The sequence below is a fragment of the Thamnophis sirtalis genome, unplaced genomic scaffold (assembly GCF_051295495.1).
Source record: "Thamnophis sirtalis isolate CommonGarterSnake01/CBP01778 unplaced genomic scaffold, rThaSir2_p1.2 scaffold_15, whole genome shotgun sequence".
Taxonomy (NCBI): domain Eukaryota; kingdom Metazoa; phylum Chordata; class Lepidosauria; order Squamata; family Natricidae; genus Thamnophis; species Thamnophis sirtalis.
In genome coordinates, this window is record NW_028261395.1 from 14,067,992 (window position 1) to 14,091,397 (window position 23,406).

Consider the following 23,406-nt stretch of genomic DNA (forward strand, 5'->3'; position numbering starts at 1 on the left):
GTCAGCTTCAAGGATGGAGCTCCCAAACCTCTTAATTCTAGATGATGGATTTAATTGCATCTCTGCCCCTGTTATTATGAATCACATGGGGATTATTTCCCTTTCATTTCTCTCCAGAGAATATCCCAACAATCTTTGAGTCCAAGAACTCGTTGAATTATCCAGGGATCCCTCCTGAGAGGGAGAATTATAATAAAAGTTTCAGCTCTGCTCTTTTGCTGAATCCTCCAAGGGAGACTTTGGGCAGAGAAATATGGAGGTTTGGGATAGGCAATGTCTGTGCTCTTGAATGTACATCTCTCTCCTTTCCAGGTGAAGTGAGTGTTTCTCTGTGTTTGAATCAGGAAAGCAACTAGATCATGTTCTACCTTGTGAGAGTCCTTTGAATTCTTCTTTAAAAACGGGAAGGAGATTGATTTATTCACTCCATGAATTATGGACCTCCTGCTTCTAATGCTGCTGGTGTCCCATCCAGTCTCTGGGAAGCTGAGAATGAAATGCCCACGGAGCTTGGAACACCAAGATGGAAAAGGACCACAGAGCCTTTACAGCTCTGGAGACCATCTCATTAATATAGTCATCGGTGGAACTGAAAAATGGCATATAAAGTTGCTTTTCAACGTGGCTCCTTCTGTTCAGTTTGTTTTCCATGATTCGTAAGTCATTCAGGGTGATGGAGTTGCATTCCCTCCATTCTAACACTCTCCTTCTTTTCTGTCTTTTATTTTTCATTTATTTCTATATTGGGGGATATGTCTAATTTCCTGAATGATTTTTATTTCCATGGCTTCTCTCTTTTGTCTGATTTTATGAAAGACACTCAAATCCAAAAGGGGTCTGAAAAAAAGCTGAAAGGGCTGCAGATGATTTTCCTCTCTCAGTTCAATCCTTAATTTGTCACTTGAATAATGAATTTTGTAGTTGTAGTTGCTGTACCTCAGTCAATTTCCACATCTGTGTAACTGATCAATGGTTTTGGATCAATGTTGGCTTAAGGGTCAGTAGGCATGTGGAGGAGTATACTGTATATTTAAAAAATTGTTACTGTTTTTTATAATAACACTTTTTTTTTACAATAGGACTTATTCTCATTTTTTATATGGCTTACGATTAATTAATGTTATTCAAATGGTCAACAAGAATTCCCAGCTCCTGAACAATCTCACTCTGGGCTACAACATCCATGCCAACTATTGGAGCACTTTCTGCACTTCCGATGCCTTGATGGATATTCTCTCCACTGGAGAAGCCAATGTCCCCAACTACGGCTGTGGAAGGAAGGAAAACCCTTTGGCTTTTCTTGATGTAGCTCCCAGGGACATCTCCATCCAGGCATCAACATTAGTAGGCACCTACAAAGTCCCACAGGTTTGTGTGTGTTTTTCTCCATTTGGCAATGTGAGTGGTGAGTGTTGGTAGGTGAGTAATAGAAGCAATCATGTCTTCTCCAGAATTTTTTTTATTCTCTTACATACCATTTTAAGTATACATTCACATAATTGTTATTCTTCTTTGAATTTATCATTCGTATACATTTATTATTTCATTTAATAGGTTATAATGTGTTGCTATGCTATTTCTCTGAGAAGTGGCCCAAATATTTAAGAGTTACTAATAACATTTACTTGGTCATCCATTTAATTTAGTGGCATTTATTTCTAAGAATCACCATAGTCTGATAAGAGTAAGCACTGTAATAATTATTCTTTCAGCAATATTTGTTCGCATGCCTCCTTCTATAGGAAATGGTTTACACAGGACGGATGTAGCCGACCACAAATTGTTCTTGATACCTGTAGAATTTGCTTGTTTTGTACTTGCTTGGAAAACAGCTAAACTAGGGCACACACATGAAACTTAGGAAACGCGCAGTTATCAATTCTATTATTGGTCCAGATGCATAATTTGTAACCAATGACATTTGCAATGTTTGAAAACCTAATTTGCGTATGAAAGTTTATATATTCAGCTTCGCTACATAATAAAGTTGTCATTCACCCAGAGAGATCGTGCCCTCAAGTTCTTTCTAGGATTAGCTTCGTGGGTGACCCCACGTGATATTGTTGTGCCCAGATGCCGCCCTGGAGCCGTTTTCTCCGGGGACGGACTGGGGCACTAACAAGTGGTGACTCCCGACGTGATTTTTTCCGCCGAACCGACGCAGCCTCGCCGCTGTGTGCCTGAGACCCCATCGCTTACCCGCGCGCTCGTCGTCGTTCGTGGAAACGACTGATCTTTCGTAAGTATGGGGGCGGATCTGTCCAAGGACCAGGTGGGTCATGTTAAAGAACTTGGCCAGATTCTCAGAGCTTCTAAAAGTCAATTAAAAAAGAAATTTGTCTTTCCTACCAAATCTGAATTACGCCAACTGTTAATACACATTTGGCAAAACTGCCCCTCCTATCCTCACCATGGTTCCCTTAAACCTGGACCATGGGTGAAAATAGGCACCTATCTCCATCAGGAACCTCGTGCTCCTACTTCGATGCTCCTGACTTGGAAGGTTATACTTGCTGCTCTTAGACTCCATCATTCTGACCCTTCTCCTGTTTTTCCCATAGAACCCCCTGATCTTACTCCCCCACCTCCTTATTTAGATCGCCCTTCAAGTTTTGTTCCGTCTGTCTCCTCTCCCTCTGTTTCCCCCCCTCCCTCTCCTTCTGTTTCTGACATTTCACTCACATCACCTCCCCCTCCTTCTTCTGGTCCTGCCAGCGTTTATTTTGCTTCCTCTCTCTCTCTCCCTACTATGGCTGGCAGTGCTGTGGCTCGTGGTTTGGCTTCTGCCCGAGCCGATCCTTCTCTTACTCCAGATGATCTGGAACTTCTTTCTGCTTTTCCCGTTGACATAACGGGCGCTGCTCCTGTCTATGAAGCCCTCCCTTTTAGAGTGCTGAAAAATCTCAGATATGCTGTGTCTCAAAGTGGCATTACATCCTCTTATTTTCAATCTGTCCTTGAGAACCTTAGTCAGACTTATCACCTTCTCCCCTGTGATTGGATTACCATCGCCAAATGTATCTTAACATCCAGCTCACAGAGCCACAAAAATCTGCTCAAAGAGATGAATTGGCCACTTCCTTCTTGGCCTTTCAGTTATTTGACAAACAACCGTTTAACTTAATTCTTGCTAGTCTTTATGTGACTCAGATTATAACTTCTTTGTGTGAGTCTTATCTCTCTTCTTCTGTTGATTCACAACTTTTGTCTCTGTTTCTCACTTTACAAGGTCTTGTCTCCTCTCGCTGTTATTTTTTCCATGTCTCCCATATCTGACGTCATCAGCCCTTCCCTGGGCCTCTCCAGGAGGGCAATGATGTTGCTGATGCTGAGGCATCAGCCCCCCCCACCCCATGTCAATGTTTGTTCTGCTATCACACCTTGGGATAGCCACTCTTACTTTCACCAGAATAAAAAGCGCTCATAAAACCATTTGGCATTACTGCAAATGAGGCATCAGCAATTATTCAACTATGCCCCACCTGTAGCCAGCAGGCAAAACCCTCTCCCTATGGGAGTTAATCCCTGAGGGACAGAGTGTTGCCAAATTTGACAAATGCATGTTATACATGTTCAGGCTACATTATGGCATCCCCCCAAAGGGGTGAAGCCACCAAACATGTTATTAATCATTGTATTCGGACCTTTGCATCGCTGGGACACCCAAAAGAGAAATTTGGCATTCCTTATAACAGCCAGGGTCAGGCGTTGGCTGAGCGCGCCAACCAGACATTAAAACATGCCCTGGACAGATATATTGGCAATAGGGGAAAATGCCCCCTGGCCTCCCAGCAGTGCAACACACCGGCAGCCCATCATCCTTGGCAGCGACTCGTCATTTTGCAGCTCCACCTACTGCAGACACCTCCCGTCCACCTGTCTACTATTGCTGCTTGCCTGACTTGACGTGGTGAGGACCTGCTGACCTGCTGACCTGGGAAAGGAACTACACTGCAATACAAAGTTCTTTGGATCCCAGGATGGCACGTAAGACCATATTTGCCAAAACCACCTATACAACCACCTACACAAACACAGAAGCAGCCTGACCATGACCAACCAACAGGAACCACAGCTTGAGGCTGTCTCTGTCTCTGACCTGGAGAACAGAGCAGAGCACCCTCCACTCCCCTGACCGGCTGCCCTGTCTTTCACCGCAGATCCCCCTACTATGTGTTTGGTTGAATGCTACCTGTTGTCATTATTTGAACCAGTCCGGACAAATTGAAACCAGTGTGGATACCGTTCAAACAGTTGGACAAACATACAAAGCCTTGGACTTCTGGTAGGATTGGATGACCTCTTAGTTACTAAATTTTAGCTGGTTGGGAAATGTTTCCAAGACTGTTATAACCCTTGTTGCTTTGCTGATACTGTTGTGTTGCTGTATTCAATGTGCACCCTCTTTATTCACTATGTGTAAGAATATACTCTCTAGCTTGGCTCCACAGAAGAATATTCACATTGTCAACCACAATGAGTTACATGAACAGTCAACCCCTTCATGGGGAAAGATCCCTTCTGCATGCCCAGCGATGAAGAGGGAGACGCTGCCTTTTAACAAAAACAGTGTTGGAATTCATTCTGGGTGTGTGTGTGCAGGGCAGTTTCTGCTGTCTGAAACACACATACACAGGGATGCAAAAACATCGCACCAGAAACATCCTTCCGGCCTAAACGGCCAGGACTCATTATGCAGCCTCATGTAACATGAATTATATGAGCCAGCAACTCCCACACATGCCCTTCTCTCCCCTATGCTGTGCTGTAACTGTTTATTCCCCCTTTGCCATGATGTGAGTTTTTATGGGTTTCTGTGTAGAATGCTGTGATTAGCCCTGGTAGATGAAGAGGAAGAGTCTCTTTGACAAAAAAAATAATAAAAAGAAAAGGAGGAGATGTTGCTATGCTATTTCTCTGAGAAGTGGCCCAAATATTTAAGAGTTACTAATAACATTTACTTGGTCATCCATTTAATTTAGTGGCATTTATTTCTAAGAATCACCATAGTCTGATAAGAGTAAGCACTGTAATAATTATTCTTTCAGCAATATTTGTTCGCATGCCTCCTTCTATAGGAAATGGTTTACACAGGACGGATGTAGCCGACCACAAATTGTTCTTGATACCTGTAGAATTTGCTTGTTTTGTACTTGCTTGGAAAACAGCTAAACTAGGGCACACACATGAAACTTAGGAAACGCGCAGTTATCAATTCTATTATTGGTCCAGATGCATAATTTGTAACCAATGACATTTGCAATGTTTGAAAACCTAATTTGCGTATGAAAGTTTATATATTCAGCTTCGCTACATAATAAAGTTGTCATTCACCCAGAGAGATCGTGCCCTCAAGTTCTTTCTAGGATTAGCTTCGTGGGTGACCCCACGTGATATTGTTGTGCCCAGATGCCGCCCTGGAGCCGTTTTCTCCGGGGACGGACTGGGGCACTAACAATAATGTACTGTTTGGATTGCTTTGTTTACCACCCCTTCCTCCTGTTGTAACACCACCTTATTTTCCCTTTCTTTTCTCCCTCCCTCCCTTATATCATATATATTTTATTTTCATTTTCATACACTCACATGTATACATCATACAGTATTAAACAATAATTGCATCAATTCCTCTTGTCAACAATGCCCCAGAAAATGAAAGCCCAATATACCTCTTCCATTCCCCATACACCTCTTTCTTCCACCCCCTCCAACTTTCTATCTTCCCTCCTTCATCCTCCTCTATCCTACTTCCCCTCCCCCTCTACCACTCCTCTCTCCAGATCCACTCCCTCCCTTCCTTCTCGCCTTCCCCCCCACCCTCACTCCCATCCCTCTCTACCCATCTTTCTTCTTTCCTAGTCCTCCTCCCCTTGGTGTATTTCCACTGTATGTTTATGTACTTGGCTTATCCTATTTTTAAAGAGAAATTAAAGAAAAACAGTATACATGTGGAGTCACATTACATTGAGATCTAACACATCGTGTCTAACCTAATATATATCCCTCCCTCCCCCCACCCTCCCCCAACCCCCCACCTCCTTCCCCCCCCCGACTTCCCAGAACCCGTACATGGTATAGATTTTTAACAAACATAGTCTAAAATCTATTGAGAAAAAAGAAATAAAAAAATTAATAACATCTCTACAATGATCTTAGCTTCTTCTTGCTAAGCTAACTTTAAACAATTTAAATCATTCCTGATCTTAAGCATAGGCTAACTGGAATTTCTTAGTCCCGTATTTATTTTGTATATAGTCAATCCATTTTTTCCAGTCTCGTTTATATCTCTCATTTGAGTGATCTTTAAGATATGCCAATATTTTAGCCATCTCGGCTAAATTTGTAACTTTCAATGTCCATTCTTGAGTTGTAGGCACGTCTTCCTTCTTCCAGTATTGCGCCACCAACAGTCTTGCTGCTGTTATTAAGTGCAGAATCAAGTTAGTCTCTACCGCTGTAAAGTCAGTACTTATACCTAGCAAAAATAACTGAGGAGTAAACTTTATCCTTCTTTTGAAGATATTTTGCATAATCCACCATATTTTTATCCAAAATGCCTTAACCTTTTGGCAAGTCCACCATATATGGAAATATGTAGCATCGAGAGAACCACATCTCCAACATTTGGGTTGTAAATTCGGATACATAGAAGCCAGCTTTTTAGGATCTAAATGCCATCTATAACATCTACCAGCTGAGAAGCATCTACCTCCACAGAAATTGTGAATGTTGGTTTTGTTTTTAATATGTTGTCTTTGTCTCGTTCCCCCCTTTCCCTTGTCTTTTGTGAGCCGCCCGGAGTCCTCTGGGAGTGGGCGGCATACAAGACAAATAAATAAATAAATAAATAAACAAATAAAAAATAAATAAATAAATAAATAAATAAATCTTGTAAAAATTTTCTCTCAGGTTTTGAGCTTGTGTAAATTTCACATTTCTTACCCAGATTTTTTCCCATGTATCCAACATTATTGGTTCTTCAATATTTTGAGCCCACTTTACCATACAATCTTTAACTAACTCTGTTTCCGAATCTATCTGTATTAATACATTATATATCCCTTTTATATGCATTAAACTTTGTTCTCTTATTTGTTTAAATAAGTTGTCCTCAACTTGGACAAAACCAATTTTTTGATCTATTCTCCACCTGGCCTGTAATTGCCCATACTGGAACCATGTTTGAACTACCTTCTCCTCTTTCAGTACCTCTAAGGATTTTAATTGTGGTGCCCCTCCTTCCAAAATAAGAAGCTGTCTATAAGTAATTCTATCCTGTTTTTGTGCTATATTTATATTTTCAATTGCATGTCTGGGAATTGCCCACATAGGTATCTTATCATTTAATTTATGTTGATATTTTTTCCAGACCCGCAGTAAAGCATTTCTTAAAATATGACTTTTAAAGTTTTTGTCCAGTTTTTTGTTAAATAACAGGTAAGCATGCCAACCATATACCAGATCATATCCCTCAAGGTTCAGTATCCTATCATTAGTTAAATTGATCCAATCACTAATTACAGACAATACCACTGCATCATAATATAATTTTAAATTGGGTAGTTTCAAGTCTCCCCTCTCGCGTATATCTTCCATTATTTTCAGCTTTACTCTCGGCTTCTTTCCTGCCCATACAAATTTATTGATACCCTTCTGCCATTGTAAAAGATTCACATCTTTTTTAAGTATAGGTAACATTTGGAAAAGAAATAAAAATTTTGGTAAGATATTCATTTTCACTGCCGCGATTCTTCCCAGCAAAGATAAGTGTAACTTCTCCCATTTTTTTTATCTCTATCTGTATACTATGCCAGAGTGGTTCATAATTATACTTGTATAATTTCCCATTTGAGATTGAGATATTAACTCCAAGATATTTAACCTTTTTGACTACCTCACATCCTAACATTCCTCCTAATTCCTCCTTTTGTTTAGTATTCATATTTATGGCTAATATTTTTGTTTTCCCTAAGTTTATTTTAAAACCAGACACTTGACCATATTGATTAATCGTATTCATTAAAACCATACTGGATTCCTGCGGTTGTTCCATTATTATGACCAAATCATCCGCAAAAGCCCGCACTCTGTATTATATCCTTATCCTTTTAAGCCCTCCAAGCCCCGTATTTTATTCAATAATACTTCCAAAGTTATAATAGACAATAGTGGGGACAAAGGACAGCCCTGTCTTGTACCCTTTCCAATTTGAAAAGAGTCTGTTAAACTTCCATTGACTATAATTTGAGCTGTTTGCTGTTGATATATTGCTTTGATTGATTGTAAGAAACTATCTCCTATCTGCATTTTTTGCAGTATCTTCAGTAGAAATTGCCAATTAACTCGATCAAGGGCTTTCTCAGCATCCAGAAATATAAATGCAGCAGGGATTTGATTGTTCTTTCCCATGTATTCTAATGCATTAATAATTAATCTAACATTACTTTTCATCTGTCTCCCTTGTATAAAACCTGTTTGATCAGCGTGTATCAATTGTTGGATAACCAACATTAACCTATTTGCTAGTATTTTAGTAAAAATTTTGTAGTCTACATTAAGTAGTGAAATAGGTTTATAATTTTTTGGTTGGGTAGTATCTTGATCTTCTTTGGGTATCAAGGATATGAAGGCTGTCTTCCATGAAGGAGGTACCTTACCTTCCATTTGAATCTTATTAAATAATTCTCTAAGAGGTTCTACCATTTCCAACTGTAAATTTTTATAGTAAGCCGCTGTCAAGCCATCTGTGCCTGATGCCTTCCCTGACTTCAACTGTTTAATTACCTGTAAGATTTCCCCCGAGGTTATTGGTTGATTCAATTTTTGCCTGTGTTCTTCTTTAACTAAGGGTATTTTTTCTTTATCTAAGTATGTGTCTATATCTAAACCCTTAATTTTTTCCCCCTTATACAACTCTGTAAAAAATTCCCGAAATGCCTTTTGAATCTCATCCTGTAGAAACATCTCCTTCCCTTTGTAGATCAATTTAGATATATTTCGAATTTTCTTTTTTTTTCCTAATCTGATAAGCTAACCCCCTGCCAGGTTTATTTGCATTACAAAAAGTATTATGTTTTGCGTATAACAAACTGGTGGCTACCTGGTCAGAGATCAACATATCAAATTGGGATTTTAATATGGTGATTGCTTCCTTGACCTTTGTGTCGCCTGGATTCATTGTTAACTCCAACTCTGTCTTCCCCATGGAATTCAAGAGCTGCTTTTCTCCATAGCAAAAATGTCAATATTTTACCCCATTATGTTCATGTTGAGATTAATCATAAAAGGCCTGAAATACAAGCAATTCATTCCTTGGAGGAGACATTCTACCAACTATTTAAGTGATCAAAAAATATCCCTGGTTGTTGAGTCCTCAATTGGCATCTTCATTTTCACATATAAATAATGCCTGCCCTATCCAATATGGAGGAAATTGATTGCCCTTAAAATGGAGCTCAGACTTGGCCCTGGTCCAAACTCTTCCTCCAAGCCCTTGTTTGAGAGGGAGGTTTGGCTCAATGGAGTAACAGGAGGGCTTCTATCCAGGAGGATAGATACTTACCAAGGGGGAAGGGAAGGGTGCATGTTTTTTTAAACAAGTTTTATTAATTTTAATATAGGAAAAAGGGAATATTTGAACCCTTGTTATTCAGTAGACGTATGAATGACTTACTTGGAGTAATAATACAAAAACAGATCATAAATATTATTTCATTTCTTGACAAAAATTACTAAATGAGTGGACAAAGGAAATGCAGTGCATGTAGTATACTTGGATTTCAGAAAAGCTTTGACAAAGTAAACCACAACCTATTTCTCAGCAAGCTACAAATATGTGGGCTAGACAGCATCACCCCCAGATGGACTCAATTTGTGATCCTCAATGGAACTACATTTACATAGAGGGGAATAAGCAGTGGGGGACCCCAAGGTTCCATTTAAGGCCCAGTACTCTTCAACATATTCATGAAGGATTTGAATGAGAAGAGAAATGGGGAAATCATCACATTTGAAAACAAAACTAAAGTGGCAGAAATAGCCAACACCCCAGAAGATAGGCTGAAGATCCAGATGGATCTAGATAGATTTGAACACTGGGCCTATCTAACAAAAGGAAATTCAATGTAGAGAAAAGTAAGGTTTTACCCTGAGGCAAGAAAACCAAATGTACAGATTAGGTGAAACCTGGCTCAATAGCGGGAACTGTGAGAGGGATGTTGGAAACTTAGAGGACAATCTCTCAAATGTGAGCCAGCAAATGTGTGGCAGCAGCCAAAAAAGCCATTGCAATCCTAGGCTGCATCAACAGAGGGGGAAAAAAATCAAGATCACTTGAAGTATTGGTACCGCTTTATAATTTCTTGGCAATACCACACTTAGAATGCTGCAGCCAGGTTTGGTCACCATATTATAAAAAAGACGTAAAGACTCTAGAAAGAGTGCAGAAAAGATGATTAAGGGCCTGGAGACTAAAACATTTGAAGAACAATTGCAGGAATTGAGTATGTCTAGTATACAGAAAAGGACTAAGGGCAACATAATAGCAGTGTACCAATATTTGAGGAACTGCCACAAAGAAGAGAGGATCAACCTATTTCCAAAACACCAGAAGACAAGAAACAATGTATGGAAACTAATAAAGGGGAGAGACAACCTAGAACTATGAAGAAAAATCCTAACAATGAGGAGTGGAATGTCTTGCTTTCAGAAGTTTTGGGTGCTCCATCACTGGAGGCTTTAAGGAGAGACTGAACAGCCACTTCTCTGGAATAGTATAGGGTCTCCTGCTTGAGCCGGAGGTTGGACTAGAAGACCTCCAAGGTCCCTTCCAAGCCTTTTATTTTGTTTTAAGATCTTTTATAGGTACACTTGGTTAGCATGCTAAATTCATATTGGAACACACTGACTTACATGGATAATGTGATAATATCATACTTACACATTGGATTGCATACCCTGTGAAGAAGACTTGGATCCTTGTGGCATAATAATTATCAGATATTTAATAAACCAAGTTCAAAAGTAATGGTCTTTGGGAAATGACATCATAGCCATAGATGGTCAGCCAATAGAGCAAGTAAGACCTTTCCTTACCTGGGGTAGTTTTCTCTGAGACTGAATCTTGGCTCCCTCATCATCAAAGGAGCTCAGTTAGATCAAAGACATGAGTGAAAGTGGTGCTTAAAAGAAAACCTCATAGCTCTCCAGCTTCCTCAGCCCCAGTTATTGAAGTATGTGAGGCCAAGGTTTCCCCCATGATCTTACATCAATCTGATGTTTGGGGCTTCAGAGAGAAACCACTAGCAGAACCAACCCAATCCCAGCCTCCTAGGAGTATCTTGGAGTGGACAAAAGGACTCCAGCTGCTGCCCCTCAGAGCTGATTTGGAAATTTACACAATTTCTGCTTTGTCTAAAATCAGAAAATATTGGCATAAAATTTAACCTATGAAAACTGAGAGATACCAAAATTTCAATTAAAGACCTCTTGGATTGTACAACTGACAAATCAAATTAGGAACTGATGACTCCCTGTTTTTTGTATAATTGGAGAAAAAGCTAAAAAGTTTCCTCCACAAAGAATCTGGGATATAGAAGCAGAAAAAGATGCAGCAACCATCAAAAATTATAATAGGCCCTTTATTGGAATAGAATCCTTCAGTTGGCATTTGCACATGGTAATCTATATGATAAATTGTAAGGCTGATACAGCAACATGACTTACACGTTTTATTGTTTTTTAGTTTGTTTATTATTTTCTACTTTTACTATAATATTCTGTTTTTAATATTTTTAACAATGTCTAATTAATAAACTATTCTAATACATACCAGATTGGATTTATAAAAATCTAATATTTTGGATTTGATCTGACCCCAAATATAACACAGCTTTCTTCCTTGCATTTTCAGATCAATCTTATAAAGGCTTCAGAGACTTTGAGTGATAAAAGTAAATTCCCTTTTTTCCACCAGATGTTCCCCAAAGAAGGATTCCAGTACCCAGCAATTGTCCAGCTGCTTCTCCACTTCAGATGGACTCTGATTGGCCTCTTTGCTTCAGACACAGAACATGGAGAGAATTTCATGAGGACTTTCCCTCCTATGCTTGTCAGGAATGGAATTTGTGTGGCTATATCACAACAATTTTCACAATCTGAACATACAGTCTCCCTCAATGATGCCCTCTCTAAGTGGAGACAAGTCAACATCTTTGTTCACTTCCTCGAACATGAATCAATTTGGGACAGAATTCTTCCTTTCCATGAAACACTTATGCGTTTGCCAGGACCTATTGAAGGGAAAGTCTGGATCCTCACAAATTTTATAGGGTATCATATATACCAGCACAGAATTTTCCAATACATCCATAGTATTTGGCACTTTAGTTATCTGTTGAAAGAAAGGCCAAAAGATGATGCCTTTGAACCTTATTTATTTGTGGAAGAAAAGTTTCAAGATCATTATTTTCACTGTTCTCTTTCAAAGAATGTATTTTCTGTCAAAGGCCGCAGAAGATGCATCCAGAAAGCCCCACTGGAGACCCAGAAGAAAAGGGATGGGAGACACACTGCAAATTACTACCATGATTACACTCTCATGAAGACTCTGGCCCATGCGATGAATGCCGCATATTCCCACAGATCAAGGAAGAGAAGGAAGGAGGCTGAAAAGATACTTGGGGCTCCAAGGCTGCAGCCTTGGCAGGTAAGGGGTCCCAATATGGATCCATTTATCTTACAGTAGTCCTTTTGGAGAAGGAATCTAGAGGAGAAGCAGGAGAACCATCTCAACCTTCTTATGCTACAAAAGGTAATCAGATCTGGATCCTCTAATTGCTCCTGTCTGATAATCCAGAATAACAGTGAGAAGATCTTAAGTTTCTGTTTAACCTTTTTCAGTTGTTGGAAGAGTGTTGTATCCTCCCTTGTCCAGCTGAGAGATTTTGTAGGTTGGAGAAGCTGCTCTCATAATCTTCGCCTTGTCCTCTCCCAAGATTCACTTTCAATTTGCAGTCAAGTACAATTTTAGGATCATTTTCTTAAACACGTATTTAGTTATTTACAAAAAACTCAAGGTGGTAAATGGATCCAACATCTCTTCCTCCTTCAATCAATCAATTTTTATGAGAGACACAGACCAGCATTACAAATAAAAGCATTAAAATAATAGGAAATCATAAATATTTTTCTGGAAACTCCATAATGTTTAAATCAGATCAAATTATATTTGCCTAAGAATTGCTATAAAACTTTTATTAAATCTTGTATTACAGAGATTTATCAACTCTACTGTATTAATGACAACATAGAAAAATTGATAACTTGCTTAATAGGCTTCTAAAAAATTGTTTTTACTATTTTTTGAGATCAAGTTATATCAGCAGTATTTTCATAACCTATTTAGTAAGTGAAATGATTTGTGAGGAAAACTTTTGGGAAAAGAGATGCTGCCTCGAGAAGGGTCAGAGAAGAGGGGAGAATCCCGCAGCTGCATAAAAGGGCAGAAACCAAAACTCAGAAAGGACCCTCCCTCACTTTTCAGAATAAGAAAAGAGTTGAGATTTGCACTTTCAGACTTACAAAATTCTGTTACTGTAGGATTACAATAAAGTAGAATTAGCACATCTGGTTGTGTTTTCCATCTGGATTACCAGGGAGAAGATTAGCCTGGCAACTTTGTTCTTGAAAAATCCATCCTTTCTGGTCATCAGATTGCTTGCAAGGACTTTAAAAATCTCTTTCTTCTCTTTTTCAATTTGTTTGTTACCTGCTCTACAATGTTACCAATAATAAACCCACTGTGTCTATTACATTTACTCAATATATACAGTATATGATTGACAATTTTTAAATCTTTTTTTGTTCACCTATGAAGATAGTGGCAATACCTTTTCTCCTAATTAAGCAAACTTATAAGTTAGATAACTGCAGAAGAAAAAAAATCGAATTTGTGATACGAAATGAAGTTTTGTGCTTTTCAAATTCTTGGATTTCAATCCCAGTTTCATCCCTTTCTGGAGAAGAATGAATTTCTCAATATTTCTAAGAGAAAAATGTACTTGGACCAAAATGGAGAGATAAAAGCAGATCTGAGCGTTGGCAGCCAGTTGATTCTCCCCAAGGAGGGTCCCAGGAAAGAGATTCTAGCATATTTTCAACGACAGAGAATTATTATCAGACAAGGTGCTCTTTCACGGCTAAAGTTGCTCAACAAGGTGAGAGAAATTTTGGTGTTTTTTTTCTGTTTTTCAAAGCCTGAGGTCCTATTTGAAGTGGACTCAGCCTAGTCCACAGGGTGGCTGACTATCTCTGAGAGTTGAATCTGGGGAATAGAAACCAGATTGTTTTCTTAGACTGCTTGAAGGCTCAATGAAGACGGGAGGGATGTATGTTTGTTTATAAGGATATGAGAAGGAACCCCCTGGTTGTCCCTGAGTTCTTAAATCTTCTCTCAGTTCCATCCCTCCAGATTTTAGTAAGTAGAAAAATTCTTCAATGTTACATGCCAGAAGCAAAAGGGAGGAAGGAACTAAATGAAGAATCTGCCAGTAGTTATATCTTTTATATCTGTTTGGAAGGAGTCAGAGATTTCATAGTTACCTCAGTGAAGCCTAGAGACTATTTGGTTAATGTTCATGGACTACTCCATTTTCCATGGACGGAGAGTCCTAACATCTTTTCTTTGCCATTCCTTGTTTTTCTGCTCAGTCCCTGCCTCAGTCCAAATGTGTGGAAAGTTGTCATCCTGGATTTGTCAAGCTAGTTCGAGAAGGAGAGCCATTTTGCTGCTACGACTGCGTTCCTTGTCCGGAGGGGACCATCTCCGCTCAGGAAGGTGGGTCACACTGAGAAAAAGGATTTGTGGAACTGGATCCCTCCAGGGCATTTTCATGAAAGTGCAACCTGAAGGACAGATTGAAGCTATTTTCCACCTGCACAATTTCTTATCTAAAGGCAAGAAGAGCAAAAAGTCTTTGAAGGAGGGCCTGGGAAGAGATGGGAGGAAGGTGTGGCAGACTGGACAAGCTTTACTAATAGCAGAGAAAATATTTCTTCTCCTTTTGTATATATAGATTAATTGTTCTAACTGTCAGGAAATTTCTCCTCAGTTGTAAGTTGCTTCTCTCCTTGATTAGTTTCCACCCATTGCTTCTTGTTCTACCCTCAGGTGCTTTGGAGAATAGTTTGACTCCCACTTCTTTGTGGCAAACCCTGAGATACTGGAACACTGCTATCATGTCTCCCCAATCCTTTTTTTCATTCAGCTAGACATACGCAGTTCCTGCAACTGTTTTTCTTATGTTTTAGTCTCCAATCTCCTAATCAGCTTTGTTGCTCTTCTCTGCACTCTTTCCAGAGTCTCCACATCATGGCGACCAAAACTGAACGCTGTATTCCAAGTGTGAAATATAGTGTGGGATATAACAGATATATGAGTCCTCCTACGCTTACCTTTCTAGGAACATTGAGTTGTTTGAAATTTGATGAATGGTCTCTGGTCCACCTCCTGAAAGGCTCCTTGCAATAAGTTCTACATGGATCTCCCTTGAGGATTACTGAGAAGGTGTTGCTGGCCCAGAATGAGAGGGTGTGGATTGTTATGGGTGACACTCATTACACCCATCTCACCTTTCCTTTTCAGTGCCCATTCTGTATTATTTGCAGGAAAATATTTTTCTCCCAGCCAACTAGATTTGAAAGGATGGTATCTTAAAATCCATCATGTTAACAAGTGCCAGGCTGGTCTCAGGATGTTTGCCTAGAAAGATGATCTGATTCATTATTTACCTCTAATAATATAGGTTCCTGTTGTGACTCAGCAGCAGTCTTCTGTGAGTCTTTTCAGGATGCAAGATTAATTATGCAGTTGAGGCTCGTTAGGGGCATATTCTGGGGATAAAAGGACAGATGGTGCCACGCCCTGGTTGCAGGAGTCAACGTTCCTTGGTTCGTTCAACATTGATTGATCATCAGTCGTGGTTTATGTAAGATACACTTGGAAAAGTGCTTTGTTTTCTGTAACCCTGATTCATGAATACACTTGGAGAAGTGCATTGCTTGTGAGAGTTTTTGTTTGGTATTCTGTTATCTAGTCAGAGACTTTGTTTATCTTATTTTTTGGGCTCGCAGCCAGTCTGAACTGAGAACTGACAAAGAGAGTTCCTTTTAAGTTGTTTGCCTATCGTCTGTTTAATGAGCGGAGAAGGGGGGACAGAACAGGTTCCTATGAAGATTCTGCACATTGGACAGGAAATAACTATCACCCTACTTCTACTTCATAGATTTAGCTATATATTTTTATATATTTAAAGGGCAGAATGTTAAAGAAATATTGTTTTTTCATTTTCTCAGATACGGAAAAATGTACCGAGTGTTCGAATGATAAATATCCAAATGAGGCCAGAGTCCAATGTATCCCCAAAGTTATAACCTTTCTGTCTTTTAAAGAACATCTGGGAATCATCGTGGTCTCTTTTGCCCTACTCTTATTCTTAATCACAGGCCTTGTCTTAATCATCTTCATGAAATACCAAGAAACTCCCCTTGTCAAAGCCAACAACCGGGACCTCTCCTACATCCTCCTGGTCTCCCTCCTGCTTTGCTTCTTGTCTCCTCTTCTCTTCATTGGTCAACCAAGGAAAGTGACCTGCCTTCTCCGACAAACGGTTTTCAGCATCATCTTCTCAGTTGCCGTTTCTTCTCTCTTGGCCAAAACCATCATGGTGGTACTGGCTTTCCTAGCCGCAAAACCAGGAAACCGAGTGAAGAGATGGTTGGGAAAGAGCTTGGCCAACTCCATCATCCTTTCTTGTTCAGCAGTCCAAATTATCATCTGTTCCATCTGGCTGGGAGTTTGTTCCCCATTCCCTGACTTTGACCTCCACTCCCAGCATGGAGAGATCATCCTGCAATGCAATGAAGGGGCTGTTGTCATGTTCTACATCACCCTCAGCTACATGGGCTTCCTGGCTGCCATCTGCTTCACTGTGGCTTTCCTGGCCAGGAATCTGCCTGGGGCCTTCAACGAAGCCAAGCTGATCACCTTCAGCATGCTGGTCTTCTGCAGCGTCTGGGTGACTTTTGTGCCCACCTATCTGAGCACCAAAGGGAAATACATGGTGGCTGTTCAGGTCTTCTCCATCCTGGCCTCCAGTGCTGGTCTGCTGGGCTGCATCTTCATCCCCAAGTGCTACATTATCCTTCTGAGGCCAGATCTGAACACAAAGGAGCATCTCACGGCCAGAACAAATGTAAAAACATGAGAAAAACACCATGATATTATAAGAATGGTATAATGTCCTTTTATTTGAAAGAATACCTGAATTATTTCCACTTAGATAGTATTCAGAAGTCAAAAAATATATCTACATGTTTCCAAATGGGAAATGGTTGAATGACTGGAATTCTTATAACCCCTTTCCTTTTCACCTCAATAAATCTTGCTAAAGAGAACTCTCCGAAGGTTGTTCAGAGGGATTTGTTGTTCACCAACTGCCAATGAATTTGATACTTTTTAAAAACGATTTCAGCAATGATTCCTATGGACAGCAGTAAAAGTTTATGTGTGAGAGAATGAATAGGAAAAGTGTGGCTGGCTACTGTAGCGTGTGAGCGGGCAGATGAGTGGGGAACGAATGAGCCGCCCATTCGTTCCCCTGTCCATACGCTGCTGGCTTGCATGGGCTGGCTACTGTAGCGTGTGAGCGGGCAGATGAGTGGGGAATGAATGAGCTGCCCATTCGTTCCCCTGTCCATACGCTGCTGGCTTCCATGGGCTGGCTACTGTAGCGTGTGAGCGGGCAGATGAGTGGGGAACGAATGAGCCGCCCATTCGTTCCCCTGTCCATACGCTGCTGGCTTCCATGGGCTGGCTACTGTAGCGTGTGAGCGGGCAGATGAGTGGGGAACGAATGAGCCGCCCATTCGTTCCCCTGTCCATACGCTGCTGGCTTCCATGGGCTGGCTACTGTAGTGTGTGAGCGGGCAGATGAGTGGGGAACGAATGAGCCGCCCATTCGTTCCCCTGTCCATACGCTGCTGGCTTCCATGGGCTGGCTACTGTAGCGTGTGAGCGGGCAGATGAGTGGGGAACGAATGAGCCGCCCATTCGTTCCCCTGTCCATACGCTGTTGGCTTCCATGGGCTGGCTACTGAAGCGTGTGAGCGGGCAGATGAGTGGGGAACGAATGAGCCGCCCATTCGTTCCCCTGTCCATACGCTGCTGGCTTCCATGGGCTGGCTACTGTAGCGTGTGAGCGGGCAGATGAGTGGGGAACGAATGAGCCGCCCATTCGTTCCCCTGTCCATACGCTGCTGGCTTCCATGGGCTGGCTACTGTAGCGTGTGAGCGGGCAGATGAGTGGGGAACGAATGAGCCGCCCATTCGTTCCCCTGTCCATACGCTGCTGGCTTCCATGGGCTGGCTACTGTAGCGTGTGAGCGGGCAGATGAGTGGGGAATGAATGAGCCGCCCATTCGTTCCCCTGTCCATACGCTGTTGGCTTGCATGGGCTGGCTACTGTAGCGTGTGAGCGGGCAGATGAGTGGGGAACGAATGAGCCGCCCATTCGTTCCCCTGTCCATACGCTGCTGGCTTCCATGGGCTGGCTACTGTAGCGTGTGAGCGGGCAGATGAGTGGGGAACGAATGAGCCGCCCATTCGTTCCCCTGTCCATACGCTGCTGGCTTCCATGGGCTGGCTACTGTAGCGTGTGAGCGGGCAGATGAGTGGGGAATGAATGAGCCGCCCATTCGTTCCCCTGTCCATACGCTGCTGGCTTCCATGGGCTGGCTACTGTAGCGTGTGAACGGGCAGATGAGTGGGGAACGAATGAGCCGCCCATTCGTTCCCCTGTCCATACGCTGCTGGCTTCCATGGGCTGGGTAAAATAGTTAGAACTTATTTTGAGTCTGGCAGCGCGTGGCTGTATCGTAAAAGGTCTGAGGGAGAGCTCATTGTCCATGGGAAAAACGTCGGGGCAAATTCTGTTTATGCGGTGGTTTCGAGATGCGCAGAAGTAGGGAAGGGAGGGAGGTCAGCGCTAATGGATGTTCTTTCTCCGTCGTGATCTCCGATCTCCTCTTTTGATCTGTGACCACGAGCCGTTCCTATTGGCCATTTCCGTATCTAAGTTAAGAGAGACCGGAGATCGCGGGGTTTCTTGTATGCTGCTAGGAGAGGCAGAAGCCAAGAAGAACCAGGCCTGCCTTCTTGCTATCCCCGCTCTGCCCCGGTCATCGGTGATGGGGGCAGCCCTCCGCTAGACTTGTTGCCAAACTGGACGGGGAAAGGGGAAAGCTGTTCCCACCAGCCGAAGTCAGAAACATTTTCTAAAAATCCCATTGAATCCAGAGGAGGGGAGAGAGAAAGAAAGAGGAGTGTGTGCACAGGAGTGTGGATTTTCTAAAAACCCCATTGAATCCAGAGGAGGAGAGAGAGAAAGAAAGAGGAATGTGTGCACAGGAGTGTGGATTTTCTAAAAATCCCATTGAATCCAGAGGAGGGGAGAGAGAAAGAAAGAAGAGTGTGTGCACAGGAGTGTGGATTTTCTAAAAATCCCATTGAATCCAGAGGAGGGGAGAGAGAAAGAAAGAGGAGTGTGTGCACAGGAGTGTGGATTTTCTAAAAATCCCATTGAATCCAGAGGAGGAAAGAGAGAAAGAAAGAGGAGTGTGTGCACAGGAGTGTGGATTTTCTAAAAATCCCATTGAATCCAGAGGAGGAGAGAGAGAAAGAAAGAGGAGTGTGTGCACAGGAGTGTGGATTTTCTAAAAATCCCATTGAATCCAGAGGAGGGGAGAGAGAAAGAAAGAGGAGTGTGTGCACAGGAGTGTGGATTTTCTAAAAACCCCATTGAATCCAGAGGAGGAGAGAGAGAAAGAAAGAGGAGTGTGTGCACAGGAGTGTGGATTTTCTAAAAATCCCATTGAATCCAGAGGAGGGGAGAGAGAAAGAAAGAGGAGTGTGTGCACAGGAGTGTGGATTTTCTAAAAATCCCATTGAATCCAGAGGAGGGGAGAGAGAAAGAAAGAAGAGTGTGTGCACAGGAGTGTGGATTTTCTAAAAATCCCATTGAATCCAGAGGAGGGGAGAGAGAAAGAAAGAGGAGTGTGTGCACAGGAGTGTGGATTTTCTAAAAATCCCATTGAATCCAGAGGAGGAAAGAGAGAAAGAAAGAGGAGTGTGTGCACAGGAGTGTGGATTTTCTAAAAATCCCATTGAATCCAGAGGAGGGGAGAGAGAAAGAAAGAGGAGTGTGTGCACAGGAGTGTGGATTTTCTAAAAATCCCATTGAATCCAGAGGAGGGGAGAGAGAAAGAAAGAGGAGTGTGTGCACAGGAGTGTGGATTTTCTAAAAATCCCATTGAATCCAGAGGTTTAGGTTTAGGTTTATTGGGATTTATATGCCGCCCTTTTCCCTGAGGGGACTCAGGGCGGCTTACAACCACAGGGGAGGGGAAGTGCAAGGTCAAAACAAACACGTTGTGAACAAAAGAAAAATAATAAAACACAACTTTCATTCAGCAATCAAACACTCGGGCGGGTAATTGGAAGCCTATCCCCAGGCCTGCTGGGAGAGCCAGATCTTGAGGGCTGCGCGGAAGGTCTGGATCGTGGTGAGGGTGCGGATCTCCATGGGGAGCTCGTTCCATAGGGTCGGGGCAGCAACAGAAAAGGCTCTCCTCCGTGTGGTCGCCAGTCGACATTGACTGGCAGATGGAATACGGAGGAGGCCCAGTCTGTGCGATCTAATTGGTCGATTCAGGGAGGTAATCGGCAGAAGGCGGTCTCTCAAGTACCCAGATCCACTACCATGGAGTGCTTTAAAGATGGTCATCATTATCCTGAAGCGCACCCGGAGACCAACAGGCAGCCAGTGCAGCTCGCGGAGGACAGGTGTAACGTGGGCGAACCGAGGTGCGCCCACTATCACTCGCGCGGCTGCATTTTGGACTAGCTGTAGTCGCCGGATGCACTTCAGGGGCAACCCCATGTAGAGCCCATTGCAGTATTCCAGTCTAGAGATCACAAGGGCTCGAGTGACTGTTGTGAGGGCCCCCCGATCTAGGTAGGGCCGCAACTGGCGGACCAGGCGAACCTGGGCAAATGCCCCCCTGGTCACAGCTGACAGCTGGTGATCAAAAGTCAGCTGTGGATCCAGGAGGACTCCTAAGTTGCGGACCCTATCTGAGGGGTGTAAAATTTGACCCCCCAGCCTAAGCGTTGGTGTATTAGCCAAATTATTGGGGGGAAAACACAACAGCCACTCGGTCTTATCCGGGTTGAGCACCAGTTTGTTAGCACTCATCCAGTCCTTAACGGCCTCCAGACCCCGGTTCATCACGTCCACCGCTTCATTGAGTTGGCACGGGGCGGACAGATACAATTGTGTATCGTCCGCATATTGATGGTATTTTATCCCGTGCCTCCGAATGATCTCGCCCAGCGGTTTCATGTATATGTTAAATAGTAGGGGGGATAGGACCGAACCCTGAGGTACTCCGCATGTTAGGGGCCTCAGGGACGATCTCTGCCCCCCCACTAACACCGACTGCGACCTGTCCGAGAGGTAGGAGGAGAACCACCGCAAAACAGTGCCTCCCACTCCCACCTCCCGCAGTCGTCGCAGAAGGATACCATGGTCGATGGTATCGAAAGCCGCTGAGAGGTCAAGGAGGACCAGGATGGACGCATAGCCTCCATCTCTGGCCCTCCAGAGATCATCGGTCAATGCGACCAAAGCGGTTTCTGTGCTGTAACCAGGTCTGAAGCCGGACTGGAAGGGGTCAAGATAGCTAGCTTCCTCCAAGGCCCGTCGAAGCTGAAAGGCCACCACCTTCTCAACAACCTTCCCGATAAAGGGAAGGTTGGAGACAGGACGAAAGTTGTTTAAGATGGCTGGATCTAACGATGGTTTCTTTAGGAGGGGTCTCACCACCGCCGTTTTGAGTACGGCGGGGAAGTGCCCCTCCCGAAGGGAGGCGGTGACAACCGCCTGGATCCAGCCATGTGTCACCTCCCTGCTGTTAGCCACCAGCCAGGAGGGACACGGGTCCAGAATACAAGTGGAGGCACTTACAGCTCGGATGGCCTTGTCCACATCCCCAGAGGCAACTTCCTGGAACTCAACCCAGAACTGATGTGGCAAATGATCCTCCTGTGTCTCAGCTGGATCTACTGCGGTGGAGTCCAAGTCCGATCGAAACCGAGCTACTTTGTCCGCCAAGAATTGAGCATAATCCTCAGCCCTACCCTGGGGAGGAGGGGAGAGAGAAAGAAAGAGGAGTGTGTGCACAAGAGTGTGGATTTTCTAAAAACCCCATTGAATCCAGAGGAGGAGAGAGAGAAAGAAAGAGGAGTGTGTGCACAGGAGTGTGGATTTTCTAAAAACCCCATTGAATCCAGAGGAGGGGAGAGAGAAAGAAAGAGGAGTGTGTGCACAGGAGTGTGGATTTTCTAAAAACCCCATTGAATCCAGAGGAGGAGAGAGAGAAAGAAAGAGGAATGTGTGCACAGGAGTGTGGATTTTCTAAAAATCCCATTGAATCCAGAGGAGGGGAGAGAGAAAGAAAGAGGGAGTCTGTGAGGTGGGGGGATTTCCTAAACCCCATTGAATCCAGAGGAGGAGTGTGTGTGTATTTGTGTCTGTGTGTGTGTGTGTGTGTGTGTGTGTGTGTGTGAGAGAGAGAGAGAGAGAGAGAGAGAGACTATCACTGTGTTGTAGCTTATGATTCTTGATGAATGTATTGTATTTTATTTTATTTATGTACACCGAAGACAAATTCCTTGTGTGTCCAATCACACTTGGGTAATAAACTATTGTACTCTACTCTACTCTACTCTACTCATTTCTATTTCAATTCTAATAAGGAGTTTAGCTTCTCTCTCTTGAAAATGTAAGCTAGCATAATGCAAGCTAGCTTTAGCTTTCAAACAGTTCATTTAGTGACCAAAGTTACAACGGCCATGACCATTTTTCACACAGTGACCATTTTTCACACTTAGCGACCGTTGAAGCATCCTCATGGTCACGTGATCCAAATTTTGATGTTTGGCAACAGATTCATATTTATGATGCTTTCAGTGTCCTGGGGTCATATAATCGCCTTGTGTGACCTTTTGACAAAATATAAAAATTTTAATCAAGCCCCCCCCCCCTCCGTCAATGGTGTCCCTCTTTACCAATCTGAAAATCTGGTCACCTTACGCATGCGGGGGATGCGTGAACATGGGGGGAGGCGCTCGCATTGCGCAGCAAACTCTGGTGGATGGAAGTGAGTGTGACAGACCTGGCCCTGCAGTGCTTCCTCTCTCAGTTGGAGGCTTCCTTCAGCCTTCAAACAGTTGCAGATTGGGATTTATTTGGCTTCCAGGTTGGTGCAGGAGGCTTTCCAGGGCCAAAA

General features: G+C 42.8%; 1 protein-coding gene across 1 annotated transcript; it reads left to right on the plus strand.

Annotated features, from left to right (window-relative positions):
* The first annotated feature begins 435 nt into the window (after positions 1-435).
* Positions 436-17,354, plus strand: LOC148042487 (vomeronasal type-2 receptor 26-like). Its single transcript, XM_087702279.1, has 6 exons — positions 436-656; positions 1,080-1,368; positions 11,912-12,706; positions 14,004-14,216; positions 14,710-14,836; positions 16,354-17,354. Exons 1-6 carry the CDS (start codon positions 436-438, stop codon positions 17,262-17,264), a joined length of 2,556 nt encoding a protein of 851 aa, XP_087558405.1. The 3' UTR covers positions 17,265-17,354.
* Positions 17,355-23,406: the final 6,052 nt, after the last annotated feature.

Bases quoted from the DNA above. Each gene is read 5' to 3' on its own strand.
- LOC148042487 (XM_087702279.1), top strand. From the start codon at position 436: ATGGACCTCCTGCTTCTAATGCTGCTGGTGTCCCATCCAGTCTCTGGG. The intron at 12,707-14,003 runs GTAAGGGGTCCC...TTTCAATCCCAG, and splicing joins CAAGGCTGCAGCCTTGGCAG to TTTCATCCCTTTCTGGAGAA. The intron at 14,837-16,353 runs GTGGGTCACACT...TCATTTTCTCAG, and splicing joins GACCATCTCCGCTCAGGAAG to ATACGGAAAAATGTACCGAG.